The sequence below is a fragment of the Acomys minous genome, assembly GCF_964271855.1.
Source record: "Acomys minous genome assembly, chromosome: 10".
NCBI lineage: Eukaryota > Metazoa > Chordata > Mammalia > Rodentia > Muridae > Acomys > Acomys minous.
The window spans coordinates 70,388,914-70,407,296 of record NC_140491.1 but is presented as its reverse complement, the minus strand read 5'-3'; the positions used below and the strand labels follow the sequence as shown (position 1 = coordinate 70,407,296).

The 18,383-nt window shown below is 52.7% G+C and overlaps 1 protein-coding gene across 1 annotated transcript in view; it reads right to left on the bottom strand.

The window, feature by feature from the left end:
* Positions 1–44: 44 nt before the first annotated feature.
* The window catches only part of ENG (endoglin), a 41,262-nt gene continuing 22,923 nt past the window's right edge, over positions 45–18,383 (bottom strand). Inside the window, exons 3-15 of the mRNA XM_084800245.1 lie at positions 15,490–15,630; positions 13,458–13,620; positions 12,422–12,593; positions 11,796–11,922; positions 11,111–11,285; positions 10,762–10,907; positions 5,424–5,561; positions 5,157–5,195; positions 4,649–4,765; positions 4,155–4,400; positions 2,134–2,200; positions 964–1,065; positions 45–839 (exon numbers count right to left, since the gene is read on the bottom strand). Coding sequence (XP_084656371.1) covers positions 715–839; positions 964–1,065; positions 2,134–2,200; positions 4,155–4,400; positions 4,649–4,765; positions 5,157–5,195; positions 5,424–5,561; positions 10,762–10,907; positions 11,111–11,285; positions 11,796–11,922; positions 12,422–12,593; positions 13,458–13,620; positions 15,490–15,630 — 1,758 coding nt within the window. The 3' untranslated portion in view covers positions 45–714. The remainder of the gene's footprint in view (positions 840–963; positions 1,066–2,133; positions 2,201–4,154; positions 4,401–4,648; positions 4,766–5,156; positions 5,196–5,423; positions 5,562–10,761; positions 10,908–11,110; positions 11,286–11,795; positions 11,923–12,421; positions 12,594–13,457; positions 13,621–15,489; positions 15,631–18,383) is intronic.

The following is an 18,383-nucleotide window of genomic DNA, read 5'->3' as shown; positions in this document are numbered from 1 at the left end:
TCACCGAGGCCCCTCCCCTTCTCCCAGGACGACCCGAAGGGGCACTAGTTTCAGGACTGATTTATTGGTGAATATACAGGGTTTGGCCCAGGACCAGCAGCCTGGCCACTCCCCTCCTAGTGCCTGTCCATTGGGTGGGCTGGGAGGAGGTCTCTCTTCCATTTCTGGGAGGGGCTGAGCTCCCCCACCCCACTGTTCTGGTCATCTTGGAAGCCTGCCCAGCTGAGTACCCCTCAGCTTCTGTTTCCCCCACCAAAGTTGTGCCCTTCCAGGTGAGGAGGCCACTCCGGCCAGGTGCAGGTGGCTCTGGGCGGGACTGGGCGTGTCTGAAGTTCTCGCCTCCACTGCCCAGTTCACCAGCGTAGGATCCAGCTAAAGGCAGCAGCTTAGGCTTCTATGGCAACAAGGATGTACACGACCAAGCCGTGTCTCTCTGTAGTCCCGGGCAGCTGTATCCCAGAGCTCCCGGATTAGACAGTTCTGTGAAGTGGGGGTGAAGAGATTCCCAAGGTGTTCCAAGGTGGAGTCTCCACTGGTAGCAAGCCTGTGCAGGAGGCTTGGGGGGTAGGTGCAGAGGGCATGCTCCATCCTGGCTGAGTGCAAGTGTCTGGCTCCTGGGACAAGTTCGTGGCCAGCAGTTCCCAGCTTGTAGCTTCTCCATCTCTCCTGCGGGGCAAGGGCTGGCTGGGGGCCCCCCAGGCTCCGGGCTGGGCACTATGCCATGCTGCTGGTGGAGCAGGGGGTGCTCTGGGTACTCCCGATGCTATGGTTGGTACTGCTGCTCTCAGAGGAGGCTGGGGCAGCCACCGCCACCACGGGCTCCCGCTTGTTGGGGGCACCTGAGGGGCATGGGCAGGGGCAGAGGTCAGGGCCCCAGCCGGGGTTCCCCCACTCCCTCAGAGGCTTCCCTGAGTGTGCCCCGGGGTGGGGTGGAGGAAGGGGGTGAAGGCTTGGGGTACTCACGTGTGTGAGAGTAGATGTACCAGAGTGCGGCCGTGAGCAGGGCCCCAATGAGGAAGGCACCAAAGGTGATGCCCAGTACAGAGGGCAGGACGAGGCCTTTGCCTGTGTGAACAAAGAAGGGCCAATGGTAGTCAGTATACTCTGGCCTCAGGCCTGTCCCTACCCTGTTATGCTGGCCTGGGTCACAGGTATTATGCTAATTTCAGTTCAGCCAGTGACCCCTGTCTTCTCCCAACATAAGGCTCTTCATCTAGTGCACGGGCTCGGTACAGTACTAAGCAGAGGGCCCAGCTAGCCAGGCCTTCTGAGCTACGCTTCTGTCTCCGAAGGCTAGCAGAGAAGCTTTTTTTTTTTTTTTTTTCTGAGACAGGGTTTCTCTGTGTAGCCTTGGCTGTCCTAGACTTGCTTTGTGGACCAGGCTGGCCTCGAACTCACAGTGATTCGCCTGCCTCTGCCTCCCAAGTGCTGGGATTAAAGGTGTGTGCCACCACACTGGGAGGAGAAACATGATGTCATGATAGGTGCAGAGAATGAAAGGGACCCGCTCTGCCATGCTGTGGGACCTTAGGTCAGCGCCCCACCCCCAACCGCCCCCATCTCATCAGACTCAAATGGGCCAGAGCATCTTTTCAAGACTAGTGTTGCTCGGGTTACTTCTGTCTTCTACATGGCCTTGGGCCCTTGGTCTCTGGCTTCCTGTCTGTGCAGGGGGCCCCCTGTATTCTCTGTCCTGGCTTGGGGGTGAGCATACACTATCTTAGTCTACATGGCATGTATCTGTCCCTAGCAACAGGGACTCTTTTGCCTGGTGGTGCCTGGGCCTCCAGGGGAACAGATAAAGAAGAGACCAGAGGGTGCTAGGCTGAAAGGACTTTCTCCACACAACACAAGGAATGTAAGGCCTATCCTACACGTAAGGCGCCTTATGTTCCATCCAGGAGGTCAAGTCCTCCAGCAAGGCGTACCAGGAACCAAGGGGACAGAGCTGAGGCCTGGGAGGGGTCTGAGGTCTGGAGGGCTGTCCCATTTGTCTTCCTCAATTAAGATGCATCTTACTGATGCATCAGGCTCCTGGGCCTGAGACACCCTCCTCTCCTCCCGAGGGCTGCCATCCCGTCTCCCCACCAGTATCTCGGCCCCATCCCTCCGTTGTCCTCCGTTCCCGCTCACCAGACAGGTCAGGGCTGACGATGTTCAGGTGCATGGAGACTGTCTTGTAGACTGTCTTGTAGACTTCCTGAGGAGGGAGGAAAGTGGTAAGTGGTCCAGCCTTCAGCAGACAGCATGTGGTTCTCCCTGGCTCTGCAGCCCTGACCTGCCACCAGGCCAAGCCTTGGCCGAGTCCTGTGTCCATCGCTTACTAGCTGGGAGCCTGAGAGCAGATCCTAGGGAGGCATGTGCCGTGCAAGAGCAGCAAGATAGTCCGTGTCTGTGTGGCCTCCCTGGAGGCCTCTGATGCCCATGTGTTTAGGGGGCACTCAGCCTCTCTTACCCTGGGAGCCACAAGGCAGGTCAGCCCAGATGCCTGGAGGCTCGGGGCTTGGAAGGTATGGTCTTCTGGGGTCACAGCTTCAGGAGGTTTTGAATCCTGAAAATCTGCGTGCAGATACCTGGAGTGTTCCTGCGCAGGTGTCAGGACTGAGGGCCCCGAGGAGAATGGAACTGACTGGACAGTAACATGCAGATGCCAGCACAGCGGGATGTCAGGCTTTCCCATGACTCCCTAAGCTATCTGCTTTACTGAGATAGTCACGTGGGTGCTCGCCATGTGGGTGGGATGCTAGAAGAAGTGAGTGACTAGGTGGGCTAGTGGAAGCGCTGAGAGTGATGGGTATATAGGGCTTGTGGGTGAGTAGGGAGAAGGCTAAGTGGGTGGATGATGGGTGGGAGGCTGGTAGAGGGAGGGGAGGCCGGTAGATGCATTGGGGGTGGGTAGGTAAAGGAATGGATAAGAAAGTGGATGGGTGGGTAGGTGGATGGATGGGTGGGTGGGTAGGTGGATGGATGGGTAGGTGGATGGATGGGTAGGTGGGTAGGTGGATGGATGGGTAGGTGGGTAGGTGGATGGATGGGTAGGTGGATGGATGGGTAGGTGGATGGATGGGTAGGTGGATGGATGGGTAGGTGGATGGATGGGTAGGTGGATGGATGGGTAGGTGGATGGATGGGTAGGTGGATGGATGGGTAGGTGGATGGATGGGTAGGTGGATGGATGGGTAGGTGGGTAGGTGGATGGATGGGTAGGTGGGTAGGTGGATGGATGGGTAGGTGGATGGATGGGTAGGTGGGTAGGTGGATGGATGGGTAGGTGGATGGAAGGGTAGGTGGGTAGGTGGATAGATGGGTAGGTGGATGGATGGGTAGGTGGATGGATGGGTAGGTGGGTAGGTGGATGGATGGGTAGGTGGATGGATGGGTAGGTGGGTAGGTGGATGGATGGGTAGGTGGATGGATGGGTAGGTGGGTAGGTGGATGGATGGGTAGGTGGGTGGGTGGGTGGATGGGTGGGTGGGTGGATGGGTGGGTGGGTAGGTAGGTGGGTAGGTGGATGGGTGGGTAGGTGGATGGATGGGTGGATGGGTGGGTGGGTGGATGGATGGGTAGGTGGGTAGGTGGGTGGGTGGGTGGGTGGGTGGGTGGATGGATGGGTGGGTGGGTGGGTGGGTGGATGGATGGATGGGTGGGTGGGTAGATGGATGGATGGGTGGGTGGGTAGGTAGGTGGGTGGATGGATGGGTGGGTGGGTAGGTGGGTGGGTGGGTGGGTGGGTGGATGGATGGGTGGGTGGGTAGGTAGGTGGGTGGATGGATGGGTGGGTGGGTAGGTGGATGAATGGCTGTGTTGTTTGGATGAGTGAGTGGGTGGTTGGGTGTGTGGGTGGGTAGAGTACATGAATAGGTAGGTCGATTGGTCGGCATGTGGATAGATGGTTGGGGTCTGGTGGGTGGGTGGGTGCCTAGATGGGTGCAGGGGGATGGCTAAGTATTCAGGGGATAAACATGGATGGATAGTTGCAGCTGTCTGTGCACACTAACGCCACCGTCCCAGGCAGGCTGCAGGTGGCAGTGCGTGCCCCTGACAGCCAGGCTGTCGAGCCTTGCTCTGCTGACTGCCAACTGTTTCTAGATCCCACTGCGCTGTCACCGCCCCCTTACCTTCAGACCCCAGACCCATAAGCCATGCCCACTCACCTGGGACAAGACTCTAGGCTGCAGGGCTAGGTTGCAACTGAGGGTGCCAGCTGTGGGTGTGGGCACCGTGTAGAGGAAGAAGCTGAAGCGTGGGTCACCTTCGGGGCTCGGGGACAGGAAGTTCACACAGCTGCCCTTGGCCGCTCGGCCCTTGATGAGGTCCACCATCTCCCCTTCAGGCCTCAGGTCCAGGTAGCAGCTGTCTAGCTGGACTGTGACGTCAGAGGTCGATGGAGACATGCTCACCTGCACAGAGGGGCGAGCAGCTCTGAACAGATATATTTGGCCCTTCACTGGCACCCCCTCTTGACGGCTAGAAGGAGAGTCCCCACCCTCTGCATAAAAGACCAGAAGGGGCCCCACAGAGGGAACAGGACAGACAGGGTGACATTCCCATTTGCAATTCCTTTTCTATCTGTCCCCTACACCCAGGCTGGCCTTCTTACTCTGGAAGGTTGACGTCTCATGTTTTCTTTAAGTGGGGTGCCCAGTACCTGCACAAAGCCATGCTGGCCCAGCTGGATGGTGCTGGATTCCTGGAGGAAGTGCTGGCTGAGGTAGAGGCCCAGCTGGAAGGACAGCCTGTCCATGACAATGCACTGCACCGTTTCCTGTGGGGCAGGCACGAAGGGGGGGACAGTCAGTTTGGATGCGGTGGCATCCACACATCTCCGGGGCTGCTCCTAAGACCCCTATGGGGTGGAGTCTTCTCTCATGCCACAGTTTACAGCCAATGGCCATTGAGCCCGAGGAGGGTTAAATGATTTGCCTAAGGTGTGTGCTAGACACGTGGATTTAAGCGGCGTAAAGTGTGTAACCCTTGGCAACGCTGCTGCCATTGTACAGAACGGGAGACTGAGGCACACCAGAGACACGGGGAGCTCGTTAGGATTTAGGCCTGAGTTTCCTGAGGCCTGTTCTCTGGTAAGCCAGAAATGGGGGACCCACCCCTGCAGTATACCCCAAAGCAGTGGGAAAGCATGGCGGGACCGTCCAGCTCACCTGAATTGGTGGTGAGCCTAATGGGAAATTGATGATCACCTGCAAAGACAGAGCCAAGAAGCTGGTCAGAGCCAGGAAGGCCGCGGAGGGTGTCCCACCTCCCTGCCCCATGTTATGGATGGGAAGGCTCAGCTACGCCGTGTTTATGCTTTGAGTCCTATGAGTGCTACTCCCTGCTCCCCCAAACATTCCTCCGCCCCTAGGATCAGCGTGCCTGAAGGGACACCAATTCTGCAGGTCTTGGCGCCTTCTGGCCCCGGGCCTTACCTCATTGCTGATCACGTGCGCTGTCATCCTCATTCCACAGCTGGAGTAGTTGCTGCTCAAGACAAGTTGCCCATAACTGTCTTCCGCCTGGCAGCGGGAGTCCCAGAAAGCCAGGCCTGTGATGGTACACTGCAGAGTCTGGTTCAGGGGAGAAGGGTACCGTCAGGGGGGAGCCTGCACTTCCTCAGGCCTTGATGGCACTACCGAAACACTGTAAGAACTGCCCACTGGGGCCGGAGAGATGGCTCAGCAGTTAAGAGCGCTGGCTGTAGCCGGGCGGTGGTGGCATACGCCTTTAACCCCAGCACTCGGGAGGCAGAGGCAGGTGGATCGCTGTGAATTCAAGGCCAGCCTGGACTACAAAGCCAGTCCAGGAAAGCAAAGGCTACACAGAGAAACCTTGTGTCGAAAAGCCAAAAAAAAAAAAAAGTACTGTATGCTCTTGCAGAGGACCCAAGTTGGCTCCCAGCACCCAAGCCACATCAGAATGCTCACAACCAACTGTAATTCCATCTCTGAGGGATGACCCCTGGCCTCCGTGGAAGCTGTATCCATGGGCACATACCCACCCTACACGTAATTTAGAATAAGTAAAACAAATACTTATTTAAATGTCTCTGACATTTAAGACAAGGATGATTTATCAAAAGTCTAACAGAGACTTCAGAAAAGCCAGGCAGGAGGGGGCGGGGAATGACTCAGTGGAGGATAGGTGACCAGAATGTCTTCGTGTGTGTGTGTGTGTGTGTGTGTGTGTGTGTGTGTGTGTGTGTGTGTGTGTGTGTGTGTGGTGTTTTGCCTAAGTGTATGTCTATGCACCACATACATGTAATGCCTTTAGAGTCCAGCAGAGGGCGTTAGAGCCCACAGACCGAGAGTTACAGATGGTCCTGAGCCACCATAAGGGTGCTGGGAATCAAAGTCAGGCCTTCTGAATGAGCAGGAAATGCTTTTTACTGTGGAACCACCTCTCCAACCCCATCTACATTACACATTATTTTTCCCAGCTGGGTGGTACACACCTTTAATCCCAGCACTTGGGAGGCAGAGGCAGGTGGCTCTCTGTGAGTTTGAAGCCAGCCTAGTCTACAGACGTAATCCCAGGATAGCCAGGGAAACCCTGTCTCAAAAAAACAAAACAAAACACCAACCAAACAAAAACAAAACACAGAACAACAACAACAAAAATTGTTCAAAAGTTAAAAAGAAGGGGCTGGAGACATAGCTCAGTGGCTAAGAGCACTGGCTGCTCACAACTGTCTGTAACTCTGGTTCCAAGGGATCCATTGACCCTTGTGTCTCCATGGACATTGAGCATATGTGCTGCACAGACTTTCGTGCAGGCAAAACACCCATATACATTTTAAAAACATCTTAAAAATTGCTTTAAAGAAAAAAGTGAAGGCTGAGCATGGTGGCGCACGCCTTTGATCCTGGCACTCAGGAGGCAGAGGCAAGCGATTGATGTGAGTTTGAGGCCAGCCTGGTCTACAAAGCGAGTCCAGGACAGCCAAGGCTACACAGAGAAACCCTGTCTCAAAAAAAAAAAAGTTAAAAGAAGCTGGGCATGGTGGTGTATGCCCTTACTCCTAATCCCTTAGGAGACAGGCAGACAGATCTCTATTGAGTTCAAGACCAGCCTGGTCTACATAGCACATTCCACACTAGCATGGTACGTAGCCAGATTCTGACTCCCAAAACAAAAGGGAGGTAAAGCCATGCCTATAATCCCAGCCTACTGGAGGTGACGTCAGGAGGACCACAAGTTCTGAGCCATCCTCAGTTACATGGCTACATAGCAAGTTCAAGCCCACCCTGGGCTAGGCGAGACCATGTCTCAGAAGTAAATAAGTAAATGAAAATAAAATTTCAAAAACCTTGCAGAAATCAAGAGACACACCAAGCCCCAGAAACAGTATTATTATTATTCACAAGGAGCTACGCCTTGACTCACTGCTAAGGAAGAATCTTAATAAGGACAGAAGAGCCACGTTCCCCTTCCATACTGGGAGAGGGCTTTCGGTGACGTTATCTATATCAGTGTGGAAATAGAGCCAAGTGGTCAAAGCTCAGCGTAAGTCACTCTGAAGATTAAATCATGTCCCGGGAATCCCATCAGCTCCTCGAGCAAGTTTATAACAGTGCAGGACTGGATGCAGCCCGCATTCTGAGCACGGGGGAGGGAACTCGGGACACCATGTCACTAGCATAGGGCGTGGCATTAAGGGCAGCTTTCGAAGTTGTAAAGAGATCAGAAGTGTGTAGCATAGAGGGCGCCTCTTATGGTTATGTCATGCAAAACAAAACAAAACAAAAACAAAAACAACAGGAAAGAGGCTTCCAAGCAACAGCGACAAAGCCACAGGACAAGGTGCAGGCAGGAGGGTCAGAAGGTCAAGGTCATTCCCAGGTCGTGAGCTCAAGGCTAGCCTAGGCTATAAGAGACCCTGTAATAGGGAGAAAAACACAAATGAAAAGAAAAGAGACAACACAGTGTTGTCAGCCATTGTCTTCAGAAGGGAAGATAAAGAGTTTTCTCCATTCTGTGCTAATGGTGGTGCACACCTTGAATCCTAGCACCCAGGAGGCAGAGGCAGGTGGATCTCTGTGAGTTTAAGGCCAGCCTGGTCTACATGGTGAGTTCTAGTCCAATCAGTAATACGTAGTGAAAGTCTTAGTCTTTCTGTGTATATGTATGTGTGTATATATATATTACACACACACGCACACACATATATATACACACACATATATACACACACACACGTGCACACACACACACATACACACACACACATATATATACGCACACGCACACACACATATATATATACACACACACACGCACACACACATATTTATATACACACACGCACGCACGCACACACACACACACACACACACATATATATATATTTATATTTCCCATATTTCCCATTCTAGTTGTTATATTCTAAAAGGTATACATTGAAAACTTGTGCATGGCCGAGCACAGTGGCACAGTGGCGCACGCCTGTAGTCGCAGCACTCGGGTGGCAGGGGTGGGTGGATCTCTGTGAGTTCAAGGCCAGCCAAAGATACACAGAGAAACCTTGTCTCCAAATAAATAAATAAATGATAAATAAAACTTGTGCATGTAGTCTATATACTTGTGTGTGTGTGTGTGAGTGTGTGTATGTGTGTGTGTGTGTATGTGTGTGTGTGTGTATGTGTGTGTGTGTATGTGTGTGTGTGTGTATGTGTGTGTGTATGTGTATGTGTGTGTGAGTGTGTGTGAGTGTGTGTGTATGTGTGTGTGTATGTGTGTGTGTATGTGTGTGTATGTGTGTGTGTATGTGTATGTGTGTGTGAGTCTGTGTGTATGTGTGTGTGTATGTGTGTGTATGTGTATGTGTGTGTATGTGTGTGTGTATGTGTGTGTGTGTGTGTGTGTGTGTGTGTGTGTGTGTGTGTGTTCTACCCATTGTAAGTACACCACCAAGGTTTGATATCAGTCACCTTTTACTATTGCACTTCAATTTACTTTTTTTTTTTTTTTTTTTCTTTTTGGTTTTTCGAGACAGGGTTTCCCTATGTAGCCTTGGCCATCCTGGACTCACTTTGTAGACCAGGCTGGCCTCGAACTCACAGCGATCCGCCTGCCTCTGCCTCCCGAGTGCTGGGATTAAAGGCATGCGCCACCACGCCCGGCCAATTTACTTTTTAAAAAATTAGTATTGTTGTTGTTGTTGTTGTTGTTATTGCATGAAGGATGGGTTACATTTGTGAAGGTCAGAGCACACTTGGTGGAGTTGCTTCGTCCTCTCTTTCCACCTTATGTGGGTTCCAGGAATTGAACTCAGGCCAGCAGGCTTATGTGGCAAGTGTTTTATCCACTGGGCCATCTCATCAGATTCATCTGCCTTATTTCTTTTTATTTTGTTTTATTTATTTATTATTATGTGCACAATGCACTGCATGCACACCTGCAGGCCAGAAGACAACATTAGATCATATTATAGATGGTTTGAGCCACCATGTGGTTGCTGGGAATTGAACTCAGGACTTCTGGAAGAACAGACAGTGCTCTTAACCTCTGAGCCATCTCTCCAGCCCCTCTGCCTTATTTCTTGAGACAGGATCCTCTCTCTCTCCTCTCCCCACTCCCGTCTCTGTCTCTGTCTCTCCCTCTCTCTCTCTCCCCCCTCCCCTCCCCTCTCTGTCAACAGGGTCTCACTACATAGCCCTAGCTGGCCTGGAACTCATTATGTAGACCAGGCTGGCTTTGAACTCACAGAGGTCTGCTTGCCTCTGCCTCTGCCTCTGTTGGGACTAAATGTGTGTGCTACCATGCCTGGCAAGACAGGGAGGGTCTTCCACTGAACCTGGACCCCATTGATTGGCTAGCCTGCCTGGTCAGAGAGACCCCAGGGCCCCCCTTTTTCTGCCTCCTAGCGCTGGGGATCAGAATGTAGGTCTTCATGGCTTGCATAGCAAACACTTGGCCACCGAGCAGCTCTCTGCCCATACATTGTTTTTTTTTTTTATTTACCAACCAGACAAAGACCATGTGGTACAAATTTCTGTGACCACCTGGCTCAACCAGCAGTAAAATTAATAATGAAGGGGCTGGAGAGATGGCTCAGAGGTTAAGGGCACTGACTGTTCCTCCAGAGGTCCTGAGTTCAATTCCCAGCAACCACATGGTGGCTTCCAACCATCTATAATGTGATCTGATGCCCTCTTTTGGCCTGCAGGTGTGTGTGCAGGCAGAACACTGTATACATAATAAATAAATCTTAAAAAAAAAAAAGATTAATAATGAAGACTAAGCCAGATGGTGGTGGTACACATCTTTCATCCTAGTACGCAGGAGGCAGAAGCAGGCGGATCTCTGTGAGCTTGAGGCCAGCCTGGTCTACAGAGTGAGTTTCAGGACAGCCAGGGCTACACAGAGAAACCCTGTCTTGAAAACCAACCAACCAATTAAAAAAGGTTAATAATGACTCCCTAATATTGGTATTATTATCACGTACTTGTGTTTTGAGATTGGCGCTCATGTCGCCTGAGCTATCCTCAAACTCCTTATGCAGCTGAGGATGACCCTATTTTCCTATCTCAACCTTCTATGCAGCCAGGTCCAGCCTGGAATTCACCATCCTCCTGCCTCAGCCTCCAGGGATCTGGGCACACACGTGCACGGCTCTGTGCTACGTTCAAACTGCATTTCACAAGCAAGGAAACTGAGGTTTGCAGAGGGATGCGATTAGCCCGACGGCCTGGGCTAGGCCCCTGAAATTCTTGGCTGAGGACCAGCTGTCCGTGCCATCCCGAGGAGGAGGGGCAAGGCTTTACTCACCTGCACAAGTGTTTTATTGAGTGTCAGAGTCATGTGGCCATTGCCACACTTTGGCTGGATCAGAGACTTGAGGAGCTCAGGGTTGCACCTATCCTTGGGAGGCGTGGTCAAAACTGGTGCAGGTGAGGTCTGGAGTGCACCGCCGCCTGTGGGGTGGGTGGGGCGGATGGTCACTGGGTGCTCCCTGAAGGCGGAGTTCTAGGGTGGCTAGCTACTCACTGCCCTCACGTGGCAGATGAGGCCAGAGGGGCTCAGAGAAACTGGCCTAAGCTCAAAGAACAGTGTGGCAAGCGATCTGAGGGGAGCAACAGAACGGGTGGGCAGGAAGGGACATGGGGCTGGGGCTCACCGCAGCTAGAGGCCCTCAGCGAGACGTCACTGGCCAGAGGGAGCTCCACAAAGGAGGCGACAATGCTGGCGTTGAGCTTGCGGGCCTCTCCTATCAGGCCTTGGGGTGTTTCTGGGAGCGGGAAGCCTTTGATGCTCTTTTCTGGAAAGATCTTGATGGAGTATTCACCTGTGGTCTGAAGGTAGGGGGGAAGAAAAGGAGAGCAGAGGCCATCGTCTCTGGTGACTCCTGCCCTTCGCCCCTGCCTTGCTGCCCTTCTCCTTGTCCCCTTTGTTCCTCTTTATCCTCTAACCCAGGTCAGAGTTTGTCTCTCCGGGGGGCGGGGTCTTCCTTGGCCCAGCTTAGGTTAAGGGACTCCCTGGCTCATCAAGAAAAGCTTCCTAGCGGAAGTGGCCTCTACGGTTAACAACCGAAGGAAAACAGGTCGTAGACGCAGGTAGAAAGTTGGGGCAGAAGAACCAAGGTGCTGGGCAGTGGTGGCGCATGTCTTTAATCCCGGCGCTTGGGAGGCAGAGGCAGGCGGATCGCTGTGAGTTCGAGGCCAGCCTGGTCTACAAAGCGAGTCCAGGACAGCCAAGGATAACACAGAGGGACCCTGTCTGGGGGCGGGGGGGGGGGGCAGCGGTGGCGGGGGAATGATCATGGCGTGCAAAGGCCCAGGCTGGAGACGGGGTGCAAGGCTCACCCAGATCTGCATGTTGTGGTTTGTATCGATGAGCCAGGATACATCCCGAGGACCCTGCAGGATGAGAACGGCATCGGGAGCCCCAGATGTGCAGCTCAGTTCCACATTTACGGTCACTGTCCGAGGCCTGCAGCAGGCAAAAGCACTGGGTCAGGAGCTGGGTTTGAAGGCTTGAGGAGAGGCACAGGCCTGCCTGGTGTGCTGGTTTAAACGAGATGTCCTCTCTTAAGTCTTAAGCATCTTGACTACTTGCCCCTAGTTGGTGACATGGTGTGGAGATGTCTTTAGAGGTGGGGCTTTTGCTGGAGGGCGTGGGATGCAGGATGCCTTTGCTGGAGGGTGTGGGATGCAGCATGCAAAGGGTAGGCTTTGTGTCCTCTGCCTGCCTCCTCTTCCTGGTTCAAGGCGTGAGCTCTCAGAGGTTGCTCCAGCTGCCCGCCCCACTGCCTGCTGCCTCCACTCATGAACTCTGACCCTCTGCAACTGTAAGCCCCAAATAAACTCTTCTTCTATATAAACACTCCCTTGCTCGTGGTGTTTTATCAGAGCAATATGGGACATACTACACCTGGAGTATAGGAAGGAAGCTGGGGAGGGCCACGCCCCGGGTTGCCTAGCACCCTTACCCGGCCCCGGAACCTGGCAGGATCCTCAGGATGTACGCCTCCTTGTGGCCAGTCACGCCCTCCAGGCGGCAGCCTTGGACTGCGCTCGGGGCTCGTGGTTCCCACTCAAGCGTGGCGCCCATGTCCTGGTGAGCTTTTGCCGAGCAGCCGTCTAGTAGCCCTGGAGCTGGAGCTGGAGAGACAAGCATATCAGAGACTTCCTCCCCATCCTTCAGCCAAAGGCAGTGGCTGGCGGGGACCTTTCAGGACACAGAGCCTCACAGGTGGGGGATGACGGAGGACTTAACTGCTGAGTGCCCCGCCCTCATTTCCTCAAGTGTCAACACAGGGTTAACATAATGAGCCCTTGGCGCATGTCAAGGGTGTAGCCCCACCCCCTCCACCCCCCCTCAAGTCCCCATCCCCCACTCAGCACATCAGCGTAGGTCAGGCATCTTCCTTAGTTATTCTCCATCTTGTTTTTTCGAGTCACAGCCTCTCACTGAACCTGATCACAGACTTGGCTAGACTGACTGAGAAGCAAGCCCCAGGGGTCCTCTTATCTCTGTTTCCTCAGTGTGTCACCATGACAGCTTTTCACTTGGTGGGGGTGGGGGTGCTGGGAGATCCTAATTTAGGTGCTCATCACGTGCAGGGCAAACCATTGCCTGCAGAGCCCTCTCTTCAGCACTCCCCACTTTAAAGTCAAGGTCTATTGTAGCCCAGGCTAGCCTTGAATTCCTTACTCTCCTGAGTCTGCCTCCCGAGTGCTGGCGTTAGGGGTCTCTGCCACCGTGTTCAGTGTTGTTGGAGATGGAATCCAGGACTTAATGCTGTGCAAGTGCTCTACCAACTGAGCCACATCCCCAGCTGAAAATCCAGCCTTTCTCCTCTGATATTTGATGAGGAAGCCATCACTAACTGCAGAGGGGACCACCCAGCCATGTGTGATGTTGGGCAAATCACGTGCCACCATGGGCTAGTAGTACTCAGGTCTGGAGTTTGCTGAACCTCCTCTGCAATTGAACCTGAACCCAGAAGCAACTGAGGAGCTGACCTTGGCCCAGCCGGAGGACGACACTTTTGGGGTCATCCAGCACCGCCATTGAGTTGACGGAGCTCTTTGGGGCTATCCAGCTAAGGATCTGTTCCCTGGAGGTAAGGGGCGGCAACGTGACGTTGTCTCTTGGAGGCTTTTGGAAGATGACCAGTCTGGGGTTCTGTGGAGACAGAGTGCTGAGTCACTTCCTGCCGTGCAGATCAGGAACCAGTTTGGGGAGTCAGCTCAGTCCGTTGGCAGAAAAGAGGTTTAGGACGGAGAATGAGAAGGCGTCAAAGTCGCTGGGCAGCCCAGAGACCCCCAAAGTACCTCTTCTAGTGTCCATCTCTCTTCTGCATATGCGTGCTATGCAGACACACACCCTTGTTTGTCTACCTTCACCCTCAGCACAAGACACTCGTTCCAGTCACTTGTAATGACGTCATGGAACTGCTGTCCGTATCCCTCTACGCTCTGAGGGTTACGTGAGGGAAATCTTGGTGCCCATTTCCACACAGTACTCAACACATTGCGGGCATTGAGTCTTTGCTCTCTGGGGATCTGACATACCAGCCGCACCTGCCACCTGCCACATGGTAGGTGCTCCCGGTGCGCGACGAAGGGGGAGATGGAAGGAAGGTGTGAAAAACAATGCATGAGTGAAAGACAGATGGGGTGTTGCCCGCCCTGGGAATCTGACCATTCAGAAAGACGTCATTATTTGAAGTAATAGAGGGCGAAGGACGTTATTTAGTAAATAATAAAAAAACGATTCAGAGGCAGGGCGTGGTGGCACATGCCATTTCATCCCAGCAGCCAGGAGGCGGAGGCAGACAGATCTCTGCGAGTTTGAGACCAGCCTGGTCTACAGAGTGAGTTCTAGGACAGGGCTACACAGAGAGACCCTGTCTTGAAAAACAAAAACAAATCACACACACACACACAAAAAACAAACAAACAAAAACAAACAGGGATTGAGAGATGGCTCAGTGGTTAAGAGTCCTGATTGTTCTTCCACAGGATACAGGTTTAATTCCCAGCACCCACATGGTAGCTTACGACCATCTGTAACTACAGTCCTAGGGGATGCAAGGGGATCCAAGATTTTTCTGGCCCTCCTCAGGCATAAGGCACAGATGTGGTACGCAGACAAAACATACACAAATTTAAATTAAGTTAAATTTAAAAAGAAACAAAGCCCTAGTCCCCTGGCAGCAGCAGAGCTTCAGGGTAGATATTCAGGACTGGGGAGACAGTGGGAGAAGGTGGGGTGGCACACACTGCCCGCTAGGCAGGCAGTAACCTCAGTACCACAGGGTTACAGCAATGACTAAAGGGCCTGACGTTTGTCAGTCTCCCGACACTGAGGACCTCTGGCCTGTGGGTGCTGGTCAGCACACAGAAGGTTCTGTGCCTGTCACCTCAAGCACTTAACCAGAGTAAAAAGATGGCGGCCGAGCTAGAGCAGGCAGCTGTGCAACCCTCCAGCCTGAGTTCCTGTTTCAGGTGTCATTCAGGGCCCCCGCCAGCTCCCCAGCCCTGGAGGGGGGGAAAGGAAGGGACCATGAGAAGGTCCCCGGGACCTTACCTTGCCCCTCTCAGCTATAAGGGGAAGGCACTGGAACAGAAGCTGGACCTTTGCGGTTGGACTTAGGAGGGGATGATGCCTCCCCCATGTGAGCTCTGAGTCCATCTGTGGGAGGATCTTCACCTCTACAGCCCACCTCTGCCTCCTCTGGGCCTGCCTTCTGGTCCTGTCCCTACTCCCTCTGCCTTCTCAGGGGCCTGAATTGCTGCATCCATCCACCTCCTGATCCAGTCTCTTATTCCAGATCCAAATCATCCCCACTTGTTCTACGTTAGGGCTGTGGAACTCAAGGCATGGTGGCCATTTTGAGTCATGGCCCCCTGGACACTAGGCTCTGGCTCAGAGAAAAAGGGAGACCAAGCACGGGGGTGGGGAGGTGGGGGGGGGTGGGGGGGTGGGCAGGGGGGAGGGGAGGCTTCCCACAGCTGGTCCAGAGTTAGGGGGGCAGGGTCGCACACTCACGTAGACCAAATACAATGGGATTTCCGGGGCCTGGTACTTCACGAAGACAGTTCTGTTAGAAATGAGGGCCAGTAACACCTTTCGGGTATCGGTGCCATTTTGCTCGGATGCCTGAAGAGTCAGCTCCAGCTGTGACAGCACCTGGGGGAGGAGTCGGGGACGGAGATCTATCAGTGAGATCAGGAGGGGGTGGGGCAGGAACGATTCGTGTACAGTTGCGGGTCATGCCACTGTCCCTACTTGGCTTGACGTACCCTTGGCAGCTACCTGCGTGCAAAGGAGTACCTGAGCTCTCACATACCGAGAAAACAGAAAAGGACTGCCTGCCTCAGCGAGCACTGCCACCAAGCCTGGCACCCTGAATTCAATCCCCGGAACCCACCTGGTGGGTCCCGCCAGCCGTCCACTAACCTCTACACCAGTGCTTTGGCACCAGCACATGCAAGTGTGCACACACTAAGTAAGTAAATAAGGACACACTAAACCAGAAGTAAGTTAAAAAAAGAAAAAAAAGAAAAAAAAGAAAAAAAAGAAAAAAAAGGAATGAGATTGGTCCCACCCAACCAGAAAAGAGGAAAAACTAACTAAGACGGGTCTGCGCTTCGTTCACGCAGCACTCAGGATTGCAAGACTGATCCTTCCGTTCCTCTAAACCTGCCTTCTCCTGACAGGTTCTTGCTTGGTGCCCAGGCTGGCCTCGAACTCTTTCCTCTTCCTACCGATCTCAGTCTCCCCAGGGCTGGAGTTTTTCAGGCACATGCCATCACATCCAATCAGGATGATTTCTATTGAGCACCTGCTGCAAAATGGGCCTATAAATATCTAAAGGATGCCCTATGTGGGCTGGAGAGATGGCTCAGCGGTTAAGAGCACTGACTGCTCATCCAGAGGTCCCAAGTTCAGTTCCCAGCAACCACATGGTGTGGCTCACAAGCATCTATAATGTGGTCAGATGCCCTCTTCTGGCCTACCAGTGTATATGCAGGCAGGGTACTGTATACATAATAAATTTTTTAAAAAAGGAATGCCCTTTGTGCCCGGCATGGTAGCACATGACTGTAATCCTGGTACTCTGGCACTCTGGGAAAGAGAGGCAGGTGGATCTCTGTGAGTTCGAGGTCAGCCTGGTCTACAAAGTGAGTCCAGGACAGCCAAGGCTACACAGAGAAACTGTCTTGAAAAAAAAAAACAAAAACAAAAACAAAAAGACTATCCTATGTGTAGAAGCAGGGACTCCCCTCTCACTGTCCTCTCCTTCTCTGGTTGTCCCTGGGAGGCAACATGCGGCATCTCCAATTGTTCCTAGAGCTGGGATGTGGCTCAGTGGCAGATCACACACACAGGCCCTGGTCCCACTACATTTACACATGAGCCCTATGGAAACAACCTAAGATGGAGGCACCATTTTGTTTTTGTTTTTTTGAGACAGGGATCCTCTGTGTAGCCTTGGCTGTCCTGGACTCACTCTGTAGACCAGGCTGGCCTCAAACTCACAGAGATCCGCCTGCCTCTGTCTCCTTGAGTGCTGGGATTAAAGGCGTGCGCCACCAAGCCCAGCTATGGAGGCACCTTTTAAAACGCTCGCAATTAGGAAACAGAGTCACAGAGAGGTGCAGTCACTTGCCCATGACACACGGAAGGCTGAGAATGCCACACTTCTCTGTCCAAAAAAAGAGTAAGAAGGAAGAAAAGATGGCCAGATCAAAACCATTCTGAGAGTTTTCTGAGCCCGAGGGCCGGGAGCTGAACATGAGAGAAGGCTGCCTGGCCTGGCTCGGTGCCTCAGAAGCTGCGAGGCGTCTTGGAGGACGAAGGCAAATGGGAAATTTTCCAGACAGTCTCTGGCGGTTCCTGCCAGCAGCGTGCAGCCAGACAACTGTTTCCAAAGTCTCTCCTTCATCAAAAAGCAGAGCACTGGTTTACCTCAAGGGACAGCAGTGGAAAGTTTTAGGGTCTGGCTTGTAATCATCTCCCTGTTGTTTCCAGACTGATGTCACAAAGCCAGAGACAAGCGGGTCAGCCCCTGGAAAAATCTGCTCAGAAATATTTCCGCTACTCAGTAAATGATCTCCCTAATCACTCTTTGTGTTCCAGCTTAACTCTTTAAAACAACACGAGGAAAGAGCAAATGATATCACTTTGTTTTCAAAGTGTTGACGAATGGCTTTTGTCATGTTAGTGTTTTCTTTAGGTTATTATCCTTATTTTAATTCTTTTAAAAAAACTATTATTATGGTTTTTTAAAAAGATTTTATTTACTTATTATTATGTATGCAGTGCCCTGCCTGCATGTACCCCTGCAGGCCAGAAGAGGGCATCAGATCACATTATAGATGGTTGTGAGCCACCATGTATGTGGTTGCTGGGAATTGAACTCATGACCTCTGGAAGAGCAGCTGGTGCCCTTAACCACTGAGCCATCTCTCCAGCCCCTTGGTTTCTGTTCCTATTAGTGTATGTGGTGTATGTGCATATACATGGCCTTGCACACACATGGTTCGATTCTGGGTACGGGTCTGTGCCATTTTCCACTTTAGTGTTTGAGGCAGGGTCTCTCACTAAACCTGGCACTTGCAATTTTGGCTAGACTGGAGTTTTAGCTTTCTCCTGCTCCCTTGCACTGGGATTACAAGCCGTGCCCACACCAAGCCTTTAGGCAGCTGCTAGGGACCCAAGCTTAGGTCCTGCTGCTTGTGCCGCACTGGGCTCTTGCCACAGCCCCAGGCTATTTTTTTCTTTAATTAAAAAAAATTTTTTTATGTGTATGAGTGTGTGTGTGTGTGTGTGTGTGTGTGTGTGCATGTGCACACGCATGTACATGTGGAGGTCACATTAGTCATGGAAGTCTGTTGGAAGTCAGTTCTCTCCTTCTGCTATGTGGGACTTAGGGCTCA